At 34.0% G+C, this 22,079-nt stretch overlaps 1 protein-coding gene across 1 annotated transcript; it reads right to left on the bottom strand.

Moving 5' to 3' along the window:
• Positions 1-764: 764 nt before the first annotated feature.
• Positions 765-21,759, bottom strand: LOC149796308 (uncharacterized). Its single transcript, XM_089960206.1, has 5 exons — positions 21,706-21,759; positions 18,477-18,612; positions 12,306-12,436; positions 7,267-7,378; positions 765-999 (listed from the first exon to the last, which is right to left on the bottom strand). The coding sequence occupies exons 2-5, from the start codon at positions 18,598-18,600 to the stop codon at positions 866-868; spliced, it is 501 nt and encodes a 166-aa protein (XP_089816332.1). The 5' UTR covers positions 18,601-18,612; positions 21,706-21,759; the 3' UTR covers positions 765-865.
• Between the last annotated feature and the right edge of the window lie 320 nt (positions 21,760-22,079).

Below are 22,079 nucleotides of genomic sequence, written 5' to 3'. Positions count from 1 at the left end.
CAAAAAGTTCAAAACACAGCTGCTCGGATCATACTTAGAGTACCACGATCAGAGCACATCTCCCCGCTGCACTGTATCCTACACTGGCTATCCATTCGATCCAGAATCAAACACAATATTTGTTCTCTGTGCTACGGATCACTGTCGGACTCTAGTCCAACATACCTATCTGACCTCACCCATGTGTACACACCAGCAAGATACTTACGCTCCTCTTCTGACAATCGTATACTCAGTATTCCAAGCATGAAAACAGTCATATGGACAGCGTTCTTTTGCATACCAGGGCCCAGCAACGTAGAATGAATTGCCCACTGAACGTAAACACAAAGACACGGTGATCACATTCAAGAGGGCTCCCAAAGCTCACTTATTTCGACAGCAAGAACAAACTTAAAGACCTAATAATGTTTCCTAAATGAAATATTCTCAGCATGGTTTTTATTTTTTTAATGTTTTTCTAATTTCATGTTGTTTGTTTTTGTAATGATATTATTATGTTTCTTATCTTATAGGTGTTGTCTAAAGTTGTAAAGCGCTTAGAGCTTCTAAAGATTAGGAGCTATACAAAGTCCTCATTATTATTATTATTATTATTTTAGTTGTTTTAATAGCATACAGTCTCTGCATCATGTTCGATAGAGTATATATATATATATATATATATATATATATATATATATATATATATATATATATATATATATATCAGGTGAAGCAGGGTAATAAAATAAAGCAACTCAGATACATGTTTCATTCTTTCATTATATTTAATTTTTCACTGATACATGATTTAAAATACTCTCAGTGAAATAAGATGCAAACACATCCTCATCATAGCCTGGAACACGTGACTGAAATCGGGTCATTCACTATTGGGATCGCATTTAGGAGCAGCTCCATTCCCTTCCACAAGATTCATCTGTGCTTCTGACAAATATTCCCAATGTTCTATCAGACAAAGATTGGTGTTAAATTCACCCATTTTGTTTACATGTCCTGAGGAGATAAAATATATATACATTAGTAAGAAAAATGTGAAAAAGTCCATATATCGCTCAATGCAAATAAACGCTTTAAAACACACACACACACACACACACACACACACACACACAAATGCATGCATACATATATACATAGGTTTATGCAAACAAAAGCGTAAAATGTTTATGTATCGGTCCATAGCAAGACAACATCATCATAATGGCGGCACTTCGGTTCACGAGATGAAACAGAAATTTGAATTAATAAATGATTTCTATCCAATGCTGTTACTTATACATAAATATTCTTATTTCTTATTTTGAAAATTCATACTAAATTATGTTAAATATTAGTTTTAGTATCGGCCACTCTAATAAATTATTCAAGGTTAGGTTAGTCTCCGCTAATTTCTATATCACTTTCCAAATGTCAATATTTTTTATATTCTATGCCATTCAAAGAAAATATTCGGTTTTGTGTATACTCTTAGCCAAATTCCGTGACAACTTCAATTTTAAGTACTATGAATACAGGACTGTCCTAGTCGTAAGTCAATAAGCTGTTAAAGGTCTACATCCATATACAGGTAGAGTTACGATGTCAATCAGTTATTCAAGGTCAACATATACAGGTAGAGTAACGATGTCAATAAGTTATTGAAGGTCTACATTCATATACAGGTAGAGTTGCGATGTCAGTAAGCTATTCAAGGTCTACATCCATATACAGGTAGAGTAACGATGACAATAAGCTGTTAAAGGTCTACAACCATATACAGGTAGAGTTACGATGTCAATCAGCTATTCAAGGTCTATATTCATATACAGGTAGAGTAACGATGTCAATAAGCTGTTAAAGGTCTACATTCATATACAGGTAGAGTTACGATGTCAATAAGCTATTAAAGGTCTACATCCATATACAGGTAGAGTAACGATGTCAATAAGCTGTTAAAGGTCTATATTCATATGCAGGTAGAGTAACGATGTCAATAAGCTGTTAAAGGTCTACATTCATATACAGGTAGAGTTACGATGTCAATAAGCTGTTAAAGGTCTACATCCATATACAGGTAGAGTTACGATGTCAATAAGCTATTAAAGGTCTACATCCATATACAGGTAGAGTAACGATGTCAATAAGCTGTTAAAGGTCTACATTCATATACAGGTAGAGTAACGATGTCAATCAGCTATTAAAGGTCTACATTCATATACAGGTAGAGTAACGATGTCAATAAGCTGTTAAAGGTCTACATCCATATACAGGTAGAGTTACGATGTCAATCAGTTATTCAAGGTCTACATCCATATACAGGTAGAGTTACGATGTCAATCAGTTATTCAAGGTCAACATATACAGGTAGAGTTACGATGTCAGTAAGCTATTAAAGGTCTACATTCATATACAGGTAGAGTTGCGATGTCAGTAAGCTATTAAATGTCTACCTCCATATACAGGTAGAGTTACCATGTCAACAAGCTGTTAAAGGTCTACATCCATACACAGGTAGAGTTACGATGGCAATAAGCCGTTAAAGGTCTACATCCATACACAGGTAGAGTTACGATGTCAATCAGCTATTCAAGGTCTACATTCATATACAGGTAGAGTTACGATGTCAATAAGCTGTTAAAGGTCTACATTCATATACAGGTAGAGTTACGATGTCAATAAGCTATTAAAGGTCTACATTCATATACAGGTAGAGTAACGATGTCAATAAGCTGTTAAAGGTCTACATTCATATACAGGTAGAGTTACGATGTCAATAAGATGTTAAAGGTCTACATCCATATACAGGTAGAGTAACGATGTCAATAAGCTGTTAAAGGTCTACATTCATATACAGGTAGAGTTAGGATGTCAATCAGCTATTCAAGGTCTACATTCATATACAGGTAGAGTAACGATGTCAATAAGCTGTTAAAGGTCTACATTCATATACAGGTAGAGTTACGATGTCAATAAGCTATTAAAGGTCTACATTCATATACAGGTAGAGTAACGATGTCAATAAGCTGTTAAAGGTCTACATCCATATACAGGTAGAGTTACGATGTCAATAAGCTGTTAAAGGTCTACATTCATATACAGGTAGAGTTAGGATGTCAATCAGCTATTCAAGGTCTACATTCATATACAGGTAGAGTAACGATGTCAATAAGCTGTTAAAGGTCTACATTCATATACAGGTAGAGTTAGGATGTCAATAAGCTGTTAAAGGTCTACATCCATATACAGGTAGAGTAACGATGTCAATAAGCTGTTAAAGGTCTACATTCATATACAGGTAGAGTTAGGATGTCAATCAGCTATTCAAGGTCTACATTCATATACAGGTAGAGTTACGATGTCAATAAGCTGTTAAAGGTCTACATTCATATACAGGTAGAGTTACGATGTCAATCAGCTATTCAAGGTCTACATTCATATACAGGTAGAGTTACGATGTCAATAAGCTGTTAAAGGTCTACATTCATATACAGGTAGAGTTACGATGTCAATAAGCTATTAAAGGTCTACATTCATATACAGGTAGAGTAACGATGTCAATAAGCTGTTAAAGGTCTACATTCATATACAGGTAGAGTTACGATGTCAATAAGCTGTTAAAGGTCTACATCCATATACAGGTAGAGTTACGATGTCAATAAGCTGTTAAAGGTCTACATTCATATACAGGTAGAGTTAGGATGTCAATCAGCTATTCAAGGTCTACATTCATATACAGGTAGAGTAACGATGTCAATAAGCTGTTAAAGGTCTACATTCATATACAGGTAGAGTAACGATGTCAATAAGCTGTTAAAGGTCTACATTCATATACAGGTAGAGTAACGATGTCAATAAGCTGTTAAAGGTCTACATCCATATACAGGTAGAGTAACGATGTCAATAAGCTGTTAAAGGTCTACATTCATATACAGGTAGAGTTAGGATGTCAATCAGCTATTCAAGGTCTACATTCATATACAGGTAGAGTAACGATGTCAATAAGCTGTTAAAGGTCTACATCCATACACAGGTAGAGTTACGATGTCAATCAGCTATTCAAGGTCTACATTCATATACAGGTAGAGTTACGATGTCAATAAGCTGTTAAAGGTCTACATTCATATACAGGTAGAGTTACGATGTCAATAAGCTATTAAAGGTCTACATTCATATACAGGTAGAGTAACGATGTCAATAAGCTGTTAAAGGTCTACATTCATATACAGGTAGAGTTAGGATGTCAATAAGCTGTTAAAGGTCTACATCCATATACAGGTAGAGTAACGATGTCAATAAGCTGTTAAAGGTCTACATTCATATACAGGTAGAGTTAGGATGTCAATCAGCTATTCAAGGTCTACATTCATATACAGGTAGAGTAACGATGTCAATAAGCTGTTAAAGGTCTACATTCATATACAGGTAGAGTTACGATGTCAATCAGCTATTCAAGGTCTACATTCATATACAGGTAGAGTTACGATGTCAATAAGCTGTTAAAGGTCTACATTCATATACAGGTAGAGTTACGATGTCAATAAGCTATTAAAGGTCTACATTCATATACAGGTAGAGTAACGATGTCAATAAGCTGTTAAAGGTCTACATTCATATACAGGTAGAGTTACGATGTCAATAAGCTGTTAAAGGTCTACATCCATATACAGGTAGAGTTACGATGTCAATAAGCTGTTAAAGGTCTACATTCATATACAGGTAGAGTTAGGATGTCAATCAGTTATTCAAGGTCTACATTCATATACAGGTAGAGTAACGATGTCAATAAGCTGTTAAAGGTCTACATTCATATACAGGTAGAGTTAGGATGTCAATAAGCTGTTAAAGGTCTACATTCATATACAGGTAGAGTAACGATGTCAATAAGCTGTTAAAGGTCTACATTCATATACAGGTAGAGTTAGGATGTCAATAAGCTATTAAAGGTCTACATTCATATACAGGTAGAGTAACGATGTCAATAAGCTATTAAAGGTCTACATTCATATACAGGTAGAGTAACGATGTCAATAAGCTGTTAAAGGTCTACATTCATATACAGGTAGAGTAACGATGTCAATAAGCTGTTAAAGGTCTACATCCATATACAGGTAGAGTAACGATGTCAATAAGCTGTTAAAGGTCTACATTCATATACAGGTAGAGTTAGGATGTCAATCAGCTATTCAAGGTCTACATTTCATATACAGGTAGAGTAACGATGTCAATAAGCTGTTAAAGGTCTACATCCATACACAGGTAGAGTTACGATGTCAATCAGCTATTCAAGGTCTACATTCATATACAGGTAGAGTTACGATGTCAATAAGCTGTTAAAGGTCTACATTCATATACAGGTAGAGTTACGATGTCAATAAGCTATTAAAGGTCTACATTCATATACAGGTAGAGTAACGATGTCAATAAGCTGTTAAAGGTCTACATTCATATACAGGTAGAGTTACGATGTCAATAAGCTGTTAAAGGTCTACATTCATATACAGGTAGAGTTACGATGGCAATAAGCTGTTAAAGGTCTACATTCATATACAGGTAGAGTAACGATGTCAATAAGCTGTTAAAGGTCTATATCCATATACAGCTAGAGTTACGATGGTAATCAGTTATTAAGGTCTAGATTCATATACAGGTAAGTTTACGATTTGTAGTTTTATGGCACATAAATCATTACTTACTAATTGATTAATGTTTTGTTTTAAACATATCAACATCGTTTTTGAAAATATCATTAATTGGGAATTATATTATCATTATGCTTCCATGTTTGTTCTTGGTATATTATTCACCAATTGATTACAAAATAATTAGGTCGGTTTCACGCTACCAAATGTAACATCCTAATCTGTTTGCTTATTAATTTCCTACAAAAATAGTTCCACGTCATTATATATATATATATATATATATATATATATATATATATATATATATATATATATATAATTCTCCTTGAACTCAATATTTTTCTATACTTGTTTGCATTTCTTTTGAATGCATTCTTACTATATGTGTTCTAATGAAATCTTCTTTTACCTAATAGGCTGATTATAACATCCGTTAAAAGGGTAATAATGTATGTTCGGAATTTTACATTGTAAACATCAGGCGTTGAACTGCAAAAACATAAAGATGACGTTTAAATTTATATCAGTAAAGTATCACATAGGGTTAGGGTTAGGGTTACACAATCGAGAAGGTATGTTTGACTTTGAAATTGACTATTCTACACTTTGAAGTGTATTTTAGTTTACCATCTTCTCTGATTATTGTATTCATAACTAATTTATTTCATTAACAAAATGAGAAGCAAACATCAGATATTGTTGAGTTACACTTGGATGTTGCATGAATGCAAAATTGATATTAGGTACATTCATGACAAATAATCAGATTGAAGATACACGATCACGTGTAGCAGTACAACATCGGTTTACTTCATATATTCTTATTTTGTATAATTTATAAGAAACCTTCCTATGTAATTTTAAATAATTTAATGGAACATAAAGCTTTATTGTATAAATGTTTCTTTATCGATACGAAGGAATGTATTATTTGCATGTATTTAAAGTTTATCGATTATTGTAGTGTTTATGTGTCATCTGTAAACAACATATTACGTAGCTAACTTTTGTCCATGATAATATATTATACTTTAATACGTAGCTAACATTTGTTCATGAGAATAGATTATACTTTAAGATCATAACCATTAGTGAACATGTTTACTTGGATTTGAGTTCAGGGCATTGGTTTTTCGTTTGGAAAAAACACGGCCTTCCTACTTTAAGTTCAGTTTCTAGAATCGCTGAAGGCTGTGTTCAGATATAATTTGAGAGGACACATTTAATGTGTGTTCATCTAAATTACAAAGTGTTCGTTGAATATTATAGACTGAATAAAAAATTTGGGGATTATTGTGAATTCATTAAAGGACATTCTAGACTACATCATTGTGATACAGTTGATTGTCGTCATGTCATATGAGCTCACCGAAGACAATTGGAACATAAGCACATTCAAAACTTGAATTCGTTCGAAACACTCTATTCTTTTGGACCCATGGTAGTACTTTTAGGACCATGTGTGATTTAATTCAGAATACTATTACTTCCTTTTAAATTATCACTTTGTATTTCAGGAGAATAAATCATTTGTTTTATTTTGAGGAACTTATTAATTTTGTTTTTTATGCTACTTAGTTTATGACGATATTATCATAACAATATACACACATACACACAAACACACACACACACATACCGGCAAGGAGATAGTCGGCTCCAAGTTCCAACTCAAAGCCGCACATTGATCCTTCCCTCCTAGAAAAAATTTCGAAAATGGAATCACTCGATTTCATTTCCTCTGCTCCAGCCTAAAAAACATGACGTAATATATTATGGTCAATCAGTAACACGATTCGACTCCTAAATAAAATTATTTTATCTTATTATCACCTATCTGACTGCAAAATAAATGATCCAGGAATTGGAATAAAACTTTTAATAATACTATTAGAGTTTATGACGAACAGCCTAAGAAGGAAATAAATATAATTATCATGAAATCTCTAGTTTATGTAGTAACAAGTTATGTTGCATTGTCAGTGATATTATCTATACATGTTTTAAACAAGTGGCTCCACCTACACAATAAATATTTGCATCTGATCAAGTTTAAAAGCGCCATATTGTCCTTATTTCATCACAAAAAAGAGTAAGCATTCTGGGTAAAACCCTAGAACATATTTTCTATGCAAGTAGTGAATTTGATGAAACTCATGCAAATATATTGTGTAAGTCTAATACAGATATAAAAAATGTATATCTAAATCTATCCTTCTGAATATATTATATATGTGATTAACATTTGTAATGTATTATATTAGTATATATCCTTTGTAAGACGTTTTATATGTAACGGTCCATTGTAAGGTATTATATCTGTACCTGTCTTTTGTAAGATATTATATCTGTAGATGTCCTTTGTACGGTATTATATCTATGTGTGTCCTTTATAAGGCTTTATATCTGTATCTGTCATTTGTAAGATACTATATCTGTATCTGTTCTTTGTAAGGTATTTGATCTGTATCTGCCCTTTGTAAGGTATTATGTATATATCTGTCCTTTGCAGGGTATGATTTCTGTGTCTGTCGCTTTTAAGGTATTATATATTTATCTGTCCTTTGTAAGGTATTATATATGTATCTGTCCATTGTAAGGTATTATATCTGTATCTGTCATTTTTAAGGTATTATATGTGTCTGTCATTTGTAAGGTATTATATCTATATCGTTCCTTTGTGTGGTAATATATCTATATATGTCCTTTGTAAGGTATTGTATCTGTATATGTCCGTTGTAAGTTATTATATATGTATCTCTCTTTTGTAAGGTATAATGTATGTGTCTATCACTTTTACGATATTATATCTGTATCTGTCCTTTGTAAAGTATTATATCTATATCAGTACTTTATATGGTATTATCTCTGTTTTGTTAGGTAATAAATCTGTGTATGTTCTTTGTAAGGTATTATATAAATATCTGTTATTATATATGTCCTTTGTAAGGTATTATATAATAATAATAATAATAATAATAATAATGAGGACTTTGTATAACGCCTAATCTTTAGAAGCTTTAAGCGCTTTACAACTTCAGACAACACCTGTAAGATAAGAAACATAATAATATTATTACAAAAACAAACATGAAGTTAGAAAAACATTATAAAAAAAACATGCTGAGAATATTTCAGGTAGGAAACATTATTATATCTTTAAGTTTGTTCTTGCTGTCAAAATAAGTGATCCATATCTGTCCTTTGTAAGGTATTGTATCCAAATCTGTCCTTCGTAAGGTATTATATCTGTACCTGTCCTTTGTACGATATCACTGGTCAACAGTGAAATCATTACTGACTTGAAAAGACCCTAATCTGTAGTATTTTGGTGTGCCGAACACGAATATAACCGTGAAAAATTTGTATTGGCTCTCGTTTTGAAGATATTCATATACCTCATTTTCTATGTTTCACTGTGTAAATTTCTCCAGTAGGACTGCAGCAACATCCGGAATAATGATGTAACATTGCATAATACCATCATGCTCACATCATCCACAGTTGATTGCATCATTTTCTGATGCAATGCAATACTAATGCCATGCGGCTGCTGAAGTAAGTTGACGTCAGCAGTGTACTATACATGTGTAGGCCTATTATACTAATGCCAGGCGGCTGCTGAAGCTGACGTAAGCAGTGTACTATATAAAGCCCAATCAGATAGGTTCAGCATTTAAAATATTTTAGACGTTGTGCGAGACAGTTCAAGCTACTGTTACATAAAACTTATTATTTTATCCATTTACGTACAATAAAGAACAGTAATGCCTCGAAAGTGTGTTAATACCGCGGACAATTTTTGCTCTATTTGTGGGGAAGTGACATTTGCCAACCAGAAGAAAAGTATCAATTCTCAAGTGAAGAAGGCATATCATCTTTACTTCGGATGCAAGGTTGGTGACCAAGACAAGCCTTGGGCTCCGCATATATGCTGTGCTACATGTACAACACAGCTTTCACAGTGGTTGAATTGCAAAAGGTCATCAATGCCGTTTGCAGTCCCAATGGTGTGGAGAGAGCCAAGCAACCACCTAAATGACTGTTACTTCTGCTTGGTTCCTCCTCTTTCCGGCGGAATAACGAAGCGAAAGAAGTCGAGAATAGTCTACCCAAACATTCCGTCTGCATTGAGACCAGTTCCACATGGTGAGGGACTTCCTATTCCAGAACCTCCAGCAGAATATTCTCTTGATTCATCTGACGAAGACAAAGGTGAGTCGACCTGTTCTTCTCCTGGTCCATCAGCATGCAGTGATCCAGATTTTCACTGTGGTGCATCATCAACCCCACACAGAATAACACAGGAAGAACTAAATGACCTGATTCGTGATTTGGACTTATCAAAGAACAAGGCAGAATTGCTAGGATCAAGACTCCAACAATGGAATCTTCTAGAAGAAGATGTCACAATTACTGCATATCGAAAGCGCCACCAGCAATTGGAGCCTTTCTTCAGAAAGAAAAGTAATCTGATATTCTGTTCCGATATTGAGGGCCTCATGAATGCTTTAAAAATCACTCATGACCCACAAGAATGGAGACTATTTGTGGACTCTTCGAAACTGAGTCTCAAGGCTGTGCTTTTGTACAATGGAAACATTCTTCCATCTATTCCAGTAGCGTATGCTGTCCACATGAAAGAGACATACCATAACTTAAGGCAGCTACTGAATTCCATTGAGTATAACAAGTACAGCTGGCACCTCTGTGGTGATTTGAGGTAGTTGCCCTTTTAATGGGACTGCAGCAAGGATATACAAAATACATGTGTTTCTTATGCGAGTGGGATAGCCGAGCAAGGGAAATGCACTACATGAGGAAGGAATGGACTCACAGGCAGAATGTAGCCATTGGAGAGAAGAATATCCAACACCCAGCTCTGGTTGAGGCTCAGAAAATCTTGCTACCACCCCTTCACATCAAACTAGGTTTGATGAAGAACTTCGTGAAAGCCATTGACCGGACTTTGCCAGCATTCCGATACCTGCATGAAAAATTCCCTCGACTCAGCGAAGCAAAGATTAAAGAGGGAGTTTTTGTGGGTCCTCAGATTCGAGAGCTTTTCAAAGATGACCGGTTCAACAACTTGCTGGAAGGTGACGCGAAACAAGCATGGAATGCTTTTCGCCTAGTTTCTACAAACTTCCTCGGAAATGTTAGGGCAGAAAACTATAAGGAACTAGTAGAAGACATGTTGATGAAGTATAAGAAACTTGGCTGCAATATGTCTCTAAAGATTCACTTCCTTCATTCCCATTTGGATTTCTTTCCTAGCAACTGTGGTATTGTTAGTGATGAACACGGCGAACGTTTTCATCAAGATATCGCAACAATGGAACAAAGATACCAGGGAAAATGGTCCACTACAATGCTGGCTGACTACTGCTGGACACTCCTCAGAGATGCTCCCGAACAGCTGTACAAGAGACAGGCGAAGAAATCTAAGATGTAGTCAATGACTTGATTTTTTATAGGTAGGCTATTACAGTTGACCTTTTACTATTGGAATGCATTTCGTTATGTAAACATTAATTTCTTGCAGATTACAAAAAAACTAGAGCCAATTTTGCAATTTGACTGTCATATTCGTGTTCAGCACATAAAAATTGATAAGAATTGACTAATTTTATTTCAGTAACATGACTTTTGTAAAAATTTGTTGTCCAGTGTATTATATCTGGGTCTGTCATTTGTAAGGTAATATATCTGGGTCTGTCATTTGTAAGGTAATATATATGGGTCTGTCATTTGTAAGGTAATATATCTGGGTCTGTCATTTGTACGGTATTATATCTGGGTCTGTCATTTGTAAGGTAATATATCTGGGTCTGTCATTTGTAAGGTATTATATCTGGGTCTGTCATTTGTAATGTATTTTATCTGTGTCCGTCCTTTGTAAGGTAATATATATATATATATATATATATATATATATATATATATATATATATATATATATATATATATATGTGTGTGTGTGTGTGTGTGTGTGTGTGTCCTTTGTAAGGTATTGTATCTATATCTTTCCTTTGTAAGGTATTATATCTTTGTCTGTTCTTGGTAAGGTACTATATCTTTGTCTGTTCTTTTTAAGGTATTATATATGTAACTGTCCTTTCTAAGGTATTTTATTTGTATCTATCCTTTGTAAGGTATTATATCTATATCTACCCTTTGTACGTTATTATGTATATATCTGTCCTTTGTAAGGTATTATATATATGTATGTACTTTTTAAGGTATTATATATATATATATATATATATATATATATATATCCTTGGTAAGGTATTATGTCTGTGTCTGTCATTTGTAAGGTATTATGTCTGTGTCTGTCATTTGCAAGGTATTATATACGTATCTGTCCTTTGTAAGGTATTCCATCTGTATATATCCTTTGTCCTTTATAAGGTATTTTATATCTGTGAATCTTTGTTGTAAGGTATTTTATATGCGTATCTTCTTTGTTTCGTATTATATACGTATTTGTCATTTGTAGGGTATTATATCTGTGTAATTCCCTTTAATGGTATTATATCTGTGTAATTCCCTTTAATGATATTATATCTGCGTATCTCCGTTGTACATTATTATTAGGTATGTACCCATGTAAGGTATAATAACTGCACGTATCGTTTGTATTATCTGCCAAAATTATAATACTTTTTCACTCACCTTAAACCTATTTTGGAGTTGCATTCGATATTTTGTACCGGCAAAGGCCTTCGTTAAAGTTTCTTCTTCTATAGAGTCTGTGGAACGTTCCACGGATTCCCGTTCAGCATCGAGTACTATCGCACGTACCACTGTATTGTAGAAACAAACGAACGTTACATGAAGCCAAATCTAGTATTAAGACCCCTTTTTCAACTTCCATGAATGTGACCAAACTAGTATCCATCCATATTCCTACTCACTGTATATCTATTTATTTATCCATCTATCTATCTACTTACATATATATAAATAAATAAATAAATAAATAAATAAATAAATATATATATATATATATATATATATATATATATATATATATATATATATATATATATATATATAGAGAGAGAGAGAGAGAGAGAGAGAGAGAGAACTCTTACTAGAGAGTTTATACATACAATAGTTTGTCAGTACGAATTCCAATATTAATGTCATCTAGGCTTACTAGCTTTGGGATCCTAACGTGAATTCGTTAAAGGCAAACACTTACTTATATAAAATGAAATTAAAAGCAATAATCAACATGTTTCTTGAATCCTGTTAGTGGTACTGGTATATAGGCAAAATAATTGTATCCTGAGTCCTGTTAGTGGTACTAATATATAGACAAAATAATTGTATCCTGAGTCCTGTTAGTGGTACTAATATATAGGCAAAATAATTGTATCCTGCGTCCTGTTAGTGATGCTAATATATAGGCAAAGTAATTGTATCCTGAGCGATGTTATTGTTACTGATTTATAGGCAAAATATTTGTATCCTGAGTCCTGTTAGTGGTACTAATATATAGGCAAAATAAATGTATCCTGAGTCATGTTAGTGGTACAAATATATAGGCAAAATAACTGTATCCTGAGTCCTAATAGTGGTACTAATATATAGGCAAAATAATTCTATCATGCGTCCTGTTAGTGTCACAAATATATAGGCAAAGTAATTGTTTCCTTAGTCCTGTTATTGATAGTAATATATAGGCAAAATGATTGTATCCTGAGTCATGTTAGTGGTACTAATATATTGGCAAAATGATTGTATCCCGAGTCCTGTTATTGGTGCTAATAATAAAGGCAAAATGATTGTATCCTAAATCCTGTTGGTGATGCTAATATATAGGCAAAATAATTGTATCCTGAGCCATGTTAGTGTTACTGATTTATAGGCAAAATAGTTGTATCCTGAATCCTGTTAATGGTGCTAATATGTAGGCAAAATAATTGTATCCTGAGCCATGTTAGTGTTACAAATATATAGGCAAAATAATTGTATCCCTTGGACATTTTTGTTTGTTCTTTGCTATAACTGGAGTATTGGTGATATCACTTTGCCACTTTATCAAGTCGTAATAGCGAATCAGTGGTTGTGCATATTTTGGTTTGGTTTGGGTTAGTTTGGTTTGGTTTGGTTTGGTTTGGTTCGGTTCGGTTCGGATTGGATTGGTTTGGTTTGGTTTGGGATGGTTTGGGATGGTTTGGTTTGGTTTGGTTTGGTGTTTTACGGCACAACAAACCAAGTAGTTTATTTAGTGTCGAGACAATTGAAGCAAAGTGCTTGGTTTAAGTATACGCCACAGTAGCTGGCCCAGGCTAGTCCGATGGTAGGATTGCTCTAGCACCCTTTTGGTCGTGATTCCAGCACACTAACCACTGAGCCATCGCAGCTCTCTGGATAATGTGATTTAATGGCTGTTTTCAACCACTTATCTTGCTATCATGCATCGCACCAGATACAAGTATACGAGTAACGAGGCAATTTCACGAGACTCCATGTCTACACGTTAGTTTTCTACCTTCAGGAGATAACATACGACCAAGTGAATAGTAAATCCAGCGAATGTATTGTGTTCTACACGATGTAAGAATAGCAAAGAAGCCACCAACACTCTTCTTACTCGGAATACTGGAACTCGTTATTAAAATAAATAAGTGTGATTTTAATAGAATGAACGATCTTTTAATCAATGGGACGGGATCCGAGAGGTCAGCCTACTACTGATGCGGCTTTATGCTAAAATTAGACGGTAAACTTGAGACTCCCTGCCAGTGGTACGTTTCATGGAAAACGTTGAAATCAAATGGCAACATGGAAAGTGAAAGCTTAATGAATTAATTTAAAAGACACAAATATTCACTATTCTATCGAGTCTATAGTTGACTTTCTAAATACAAACTACTTTTTTTCTGGTCAAAAGAATAAATATTGTTATGACTGATGTCGGTACGAACAGTTATTTTAAAAACAACCGACAAACACCAGTACATTATCATATAAAGCTGTTACACTTTCTGATTGTATTTAGAACACCCGGTACTGAGAGTATAAAAGATTTTCTCTGACAACAAAGCGTTAGAAATAACATCTGATAACCGTCTCAACCTGATAACCATCTCAACTGATAACCGTCTCAACCTGATAACCGTCTCAACAACGCAAATCCATGATTATGTCAAAGATCTTCTTAAACGGTTTTCCCTAATAAACTTGCCGTAGTCGACCTTACACTAAATGATCTAAGGGACACGGTTGTTGGTTCAGAGCTGCAGTGAACCACAAACTAAATGTACGAATATATTCGCTCCATTCAGGAAAGTTGTTGTTGTTGTTATGGGGTCTAACGCCATTTTTCAGCACACGATAGGCTATACATGGCGGCCAGTATTAATGGTGGAGGAAGAACCCGGAAAACCCCGGAAAGAACCACCGACCCACGAGAAGCTACTGGCAAGCTTTCTCACATGCCCACATTGGCTGAATCTTAGACTCGAACCGCCGCAGACAGAGGTGAGATGGCAGTGATCCGTAATGAAGAACGCTTTAGACCACTCGGCCACTCAGGGCCCCCTCCATTCAAGAAAGAAATAGGGATCTGTCTCATCGCATGCAGGATGCGTAGTCTTACGCTGGGCCGGCGCTACATATAGGCAAACGAGGCAGCCGCCTAGGGCGCTTATTTCAAGGGGGCGCATTTTTTTTAAAAAATGTATTGTTTATAAATTTTGAAATTGATATTGGGGGGGGGGGGGGGCGCCAGAGTCTAACCTTGCCTAGGGCGCCAGATAGTCTGACCGGGTCTGGCGCTGGCCCTGGTCTTACGTACGTTGGAGCGACGGAAATGGTTTCTTTGTTTTGTTGTTTTGATTTAAGTGGGGGTAAATTTCTCCGGTTTTTTAAGGATGAACCTCCATCCATCTGACAGGACGACGTGAATACTGGAAAGAAGCCTTGTGGCTTAACAGTTTACATCTAAAATAACCCAAAACATGAAGTCCAGAATTTTGGAATGAAACAGCCTACAGCCATACCTGAAGTCCGGAACTCAGGAATGATAAAATCCGAATTGGATCTGCCGCCTAAGGATACCCAAATCAGCCGCTTAAACAAGGACTAATTCAAACAGGTATCTTCAAGTACATTCATTAATGTTATAGTTACTTTTAATCTTTTTCTTCTTGATATTATTATTGTTATTATTATTATTATTAGTAGTAGTAGTAGTAGTATGTCTTTATGGTTGTTGTTATTAATTGTTACTGCTGTTATTGTTTGTTGCTCTACAAAGTTATTATGTGTTGCTATTGTAGAGAGGAATACCTAAAGAAATATAAATATCACAATAATATAATCCGGATAACATTCAAGGATTAATCATGTAAAACATTGATGTCGCAGAGGAATGTTTTCTTTGCAACGTTATCCTTACAACGTTATCCTTACAACGCTATCCTTACAACGATATCCATACAACGCTATCCTTACAACGATATCCTTACAACGTTATCCTTACAACGCTATCCTTACAACGATATCCTTACAACGATATCCATACAACGCTATCCTTACAACGATATCCTTACAACGTTATCCTTACAACGCTATCCTTACAACGCTTTCCTTACATTGCTTTCCTTACAACGCTTTCCTTGTAAAGCTAACGTTGGGATGCTTACCTTGGATCGGTGTATTTCCAACGCTATCACATGAATGCTATCGTTGTTTACCTTGAAACGATATCCTTTGAATGATTGTTTGAAACGTTGGTATGTTTTCCTTAGAACGTTATTGTAGGAATAATGTCCTTGATTCTAATGCCTAACATAGAGTTCCCTCAATCGATTAAAAAGTGGTAAGATCGTATTGGATATTAAATGTAAGATTTCATGTTAATTGTTGTCTTTGTTATTTGATTTGTGTTTCTCCTTTATGCATGTGTTTTTTACCAAACAACACCAGTTTCATAGTTTGTTTGGTCAGTTTCTTTCAAATCTATGTGTTTATATCCATCTACTTTACCAATCCATCTTTAAAAATTATAAAACATAATGTAAATTATAATACATTTTGTCTGGATCTACCGAGTTTAAAATCAAGTTTAGTGCATAACAAAGTTTGCAGAACACCAGGTAAGATTATATCGTCAACGTTTCTATTATGGGTTTGACTTCATTTTTTTTTACTTGTAAATTTCATTCGCATAAGTCCACCTCGTGTTTAAGTAAGAGCGCTGGGTTCGCGATCTGACATTAAGTCCGTACCTACGTACGTATGTTAAAAAGGTATTTCTTTCATATGTTGCACATTTTCATTTTTTTAAGTGCCCGTTTTGCAGATATAGTGTTTCTACACGACGACCCAAAGGGCATTGATCCTTATTATAGTGTTTCTACACGACGACCCAAAGGGCATTGATCCTTATTATAGTGTTTCTACACGACGACCCAAAGGGCATTGATCCTTATGTATACATGTTGGATTCCTTTCCCAATAAACGAATCTGAGCGTCGATGTAACTGACAATTTATTGAAATCCAAAAACATGTATGCTCAAGAAGATCAGTTAGTAGTACTTAATATTATTATGTAATAATTTTTATTACATCATAATTATTCTTCAAAGTCGTGACTTTAAGCTGTGACCTTATTTCCTTATTATAGCTACATTATTCTTCAAGCTGTAACCTTATTTCCTTATCCCAGCATAATTATTATTCAAGCTGTGACCTTATTTACTTATTCGAGCATACACAAGTTTCGAGTTGTGGCTTTATTTCTTTATTGCTGCGTAATTATTCTTCAAATGGTGACTGTATTGAACTAAACAGATCGCAATTTGTTAATGTTCTTGGTTATTTTGTACAATGTTTCAGTTAGAAAATGTTTCCAGTGTCAAGCTATAATTCCATATTTACAGTGGTAAGGGAATCAACGTCAATGTTTTATCTTGACTATATGAAATACGAGAAATCCGTCTTGAAGGTCACCTCTATGTAGAGAACACATACAATAATCTTCAGGAAGACATCTTACATAAGTGTCTTATACACGAATGACATCTGTCTAATGTGGACGGATTTATGTCAAACGTATAATCCTTCCCGCTGCATAAAAATGACATGGCAACAATATGAAATATGGAAACTTGCATTAGTTGATATATATTCTGCACGTTTCATAATTTTACAAACAAGTATTTTATAACATGACTGATGTTATTAAATAGGTATGTATGCCATTAAATAGTAATATATTATAAGAGGAATGTTTTTTTCACAGGCAACACAACATTGATCAAAATATCTGAACAAGGTCACAGAACACTTGAAACGTCTTCGTATAAAGAACACATTTTACCCTTCACGACGAAACATTTATGTGGTTTGTGGAGATCACTAATTTGAAAGTGTTTTAATTCCAGTAGTCTGGATGATCATTATAATGTTTACATTTTCTACTTCAAATACAAAGTTTGTTTAATTTCTTTATGTATAATGTTCAAACGTTTTTAAATGTTTGTATGTTTATGAAGAATGAATTAAAAACATAATCTTTCGTTCAGGTTTGAAGAACGACACACTTTTTGAGTAGAGTTTTTACAAAATAAGCTAGTCCTTGTGATTAATGGTGTCTTTAAGAAAACATTTATAGTAATTTAACAAGTATAAATACAACAATTAATGAAGATAGTTATGACTTTAGCTGATGCAATAGTTTTATCATCATCATCGTCGTCGTCGTCGTTATTGAAATTGCTATCGTTATCGCTATCATCATCGTCATTCAAGTGTGTTATCCTCATTATTATATTGATTTCAACGTACCAAATGTTTAACAGGTGTAAGGTGCACTTTTACTTACCTGTTAAGTCCGGATTGCAGAAAACAGAGTCTAAATCCAGTTCGCTGCACATACAACCAGTGGCAACGTGGAAAGTCGCTAACAGCACAATCAAAGACTGCAGGATAATTACGGGTCTCTCCATGATACAAAACTCCTTAAAAAGAAAATGTTCAGTATATTGTAGAGGGAGAAAAGGTTTGAAATAGCTCGTATACATTGATGTAAGTTCCGAGCGACTGAATGCGGCCCTGGTATAAAAATAGCACTGAATAAACCAGGCATCAGATGTAGAACATAGGTAGTCGCCATAGCAAATAATTAAACAATTTCTTTTAATACTTTTTCAAACTAACAAACAAAACCTGGTCACAATATCTGAAGAGATTTATTCCTGTCTTTCGTGTGCCGCGTCACGTCGTTCCAAGAATTTTATAAACAGACCGGTTTTCTTAATACGTTTTTTTCTACATATGTTTCATGCATACCTAAAAGTGTATTACAGTGATGTCAGTTTTAACGTTTACTCAAATTTATCTTCAAAATATTATTAAGAAAGCTTGAAAATTGGTTAGGATAATGTCAGTTGAATGTTTGTCATTATACTGTATCATTCATTTCATATTCAAGTTACTCTAATATGCTTGTGGCAACATGTGTCTTCTAAATACTTTGAAATCTGCATGAAATAACCGACATTTTCAAAAACTTCCTATGAGAACCTTTGTTAATTTTGGATAAATATAAATATATAAAACGGAGTATTCTATATATCAGCAAACATAAATGATATTTGCCTGCTTGCATGTGTAGTCAATACGTGACTTAATACCTGCCTTTTAGTATGAATATTCAATAAGTGACTAATAATACTTGTCTTCTGTAGTGATTCCAAGGATGTATATAGACTAGTCCTGGTCTGCAATTTAATATCTTAAGGTGTGAAATAATCTTTCCAATCTGCCTCTCAATTTAAGAGATTAAATTGGAGCCTAACACGTGATACGATTGGCATTAGGTAGCCATCTTTGTGCTGAAGTGAATTAAAATAAATTAAGGTGAGAAGACATACATACATATATACATACATACAGGCATACAGACAGACAGACAGACACACATACATGCATACATACATACATAGATAAGCCACACACACGTATACATGCATGTATGCATGCATACATACATACATACATACATACATACATTCATACATACATACATAAGCCACACACACACGTATACATGCATGTATGCATGCATACATATATACATACATACATACATACATACATACATACATACATACATACATACATACATAAGCCACACACACACACACGTATACATGCATGTATGCATGCATACATACATACATACATACATACATACATACATACGTACATACAGGCATACAGACAGACAGACAGACACACATACATGCATACATACATACATACATAAGCCACAGACACAAGTATACATGCATGTATGCATGCATACATACATACATACATACATACATACATACATAAGCCACACACACACACACGTATACATGCATATATGCATGCATACATACATACATACATACATACATACATACATACATGCATAAGCCACACACACACGTATACATGCATGTATGCATGCATACATACATACATACATACATACATGCACACATGCATGCATGCGTGTGTGCGTGCGTGCGTGCGTACGTACGTACATACATACATACATACATACATGCATACGTGTTACTGTCAGTATTAGTGAATACGTGTACAAGTTCAGTGCTGCTTGAAAGCACTTTGTTGAGCTGGGCTAGTTAATGAAGTCACAATAAGAGATTAAGAACTCGTAATTCTGTTGTTGTTTTTTATGTGCAAATCTCCGGACTGTGACAATTACGCAAAGCTCATAAAACAGATCAAATTGTATAACGTCCTTAGCAATTTTACCAACTCAATTGTATGTTAGAAATTACTACATTTTTCGTTTATGCATAACTAGCTTCAATGAATGTTAATGTATAGATAGTGTATTTATAATGTCAATTGGATTTTAGTGTATAGATTGTATACTTATATGACGGAGAAAAGAAAGAAAAATGCATGATTGACTCTTAATGTTAACAGTCATCATAAAATATTTTCAAGGAAAAAATTATCATGCAAAATTAGATTTTTGTCAGCTAATTGCGTGTATAAATTACTCCGAGAAAGACCATGCAACGTTCTAATTGATATCAGTCTTTCTTACAGATTCCAATTTAAATGTAACTTTCTTACATATATCAATTTAAATGTAACGTTCTTAGAGATATCAATTGTAATGTAACTTTCTTAGAGATACCAATTTGAATGTAACGTTCTTACAGATACCAATTTGAATGTAACGTTCTTACAGATACCAATTGTAATGTAACTTTCTTAGAGATACCAATTTGAATGTAATGTTCTTACAGATACCAACTGTAATGTAACTTTCTTTCAGATACCAATTTGAATGTAACGTTCTTACAGATACCAATTGTAATGTAACTTTCTTACAGATACCAATTTGAATGTAATTTCTTACAGATAACAGTGTAAATGTAACTTTCTTAGAGATACCAATTTGAATGTAACTTTCTTACAGATACCAATTTGAATGTAACTTTCTTACAGATACTAATTTGAGTGTAACGTTCTTACAGATAACAGTGTAAATGTAACTTTCTTAGAGATACCAATTTGAATGTAACTTTCTTACAGATACCAATTTGAATGTAACGTTCTTACAGATACCAGTTGTAATGTAACGTTCTTACAGATACCAATTTGAATGTAACGTTCTTACAGATTCCAGTTTGAATTTAACTTTCTTACAGATAGCTGTATAAATGTAACTTTCTTACAGATACCAATTTGAATGTAACTTTCTTACAGATACCAATCTGAATGTAACATTCTTACAGATACCAATCTGAATGTAACTTTCTTACAGATACCAATTGTAATGTAACGTTCTTATAGATACCAATTGTAATGTAACGTTCTTACAGATACCAGTTTGACTGTAACGTTCTCACAGATACCAATTGTAATGTAACGTTCTTACAGATACCAATTCAGATGTAACTTTTTTTTACAAATTCCAGTCTCATCCGAAATATCTGAATTAAGTTGAAAGGAAATATAAACTCAGAAATTATGAAACAATAAATAAATTTCCTACTGGTATTGAAAAATTATGTACTTACCTAAAAATAAAAACAATCTGTTGTCAAATTGTTACTTTCTTCTTCTCACTTAGCGATCAGGAAACTAAAGACTTCGGAAAAAATTAGATTTTATAGGAGTCTATCCACTGAATGAGCCAATTAGATTTCAGCATTCTTATGTTATTTACCAATCAAAATTCTTGCTGACAGATCCAGTAATTATTTTCCCCAGACAAATACATAATATTACATTATTTGTACCGTTAAGTGCGGATTACACAACGAAAACAACTTTTGTTCGTCAAAGAAAATCTCTAATTTTAAGGTTTCCATTTGACAATGGCACACTGACTGAAATAAAAGAAATTTGCGTAATGTTTTAACAGGGTTTTCCAACATAATGCTGCATATAA

Source organism: Sinohyriopsis cumingii, chromosome 6 (assembly GCF_028554795.1).
Source record: "Sinohyriopsis cumingii isolate HCF-2022 chromosome 6, ASM2855479v2, whole genome shotgun sequence".
Classification (NCBI taxonomy): Eukaryota; Metazoa; Mollusca; class Bivalvia; order Unionida; family Unionidae; genus Sinohyriopsis; species Sinohyriopsis cumingii.
Note: the sequence above shows the minus strand (reverse complement) of the source record. Positions and strands in the feature narration are given on the sequence as shown.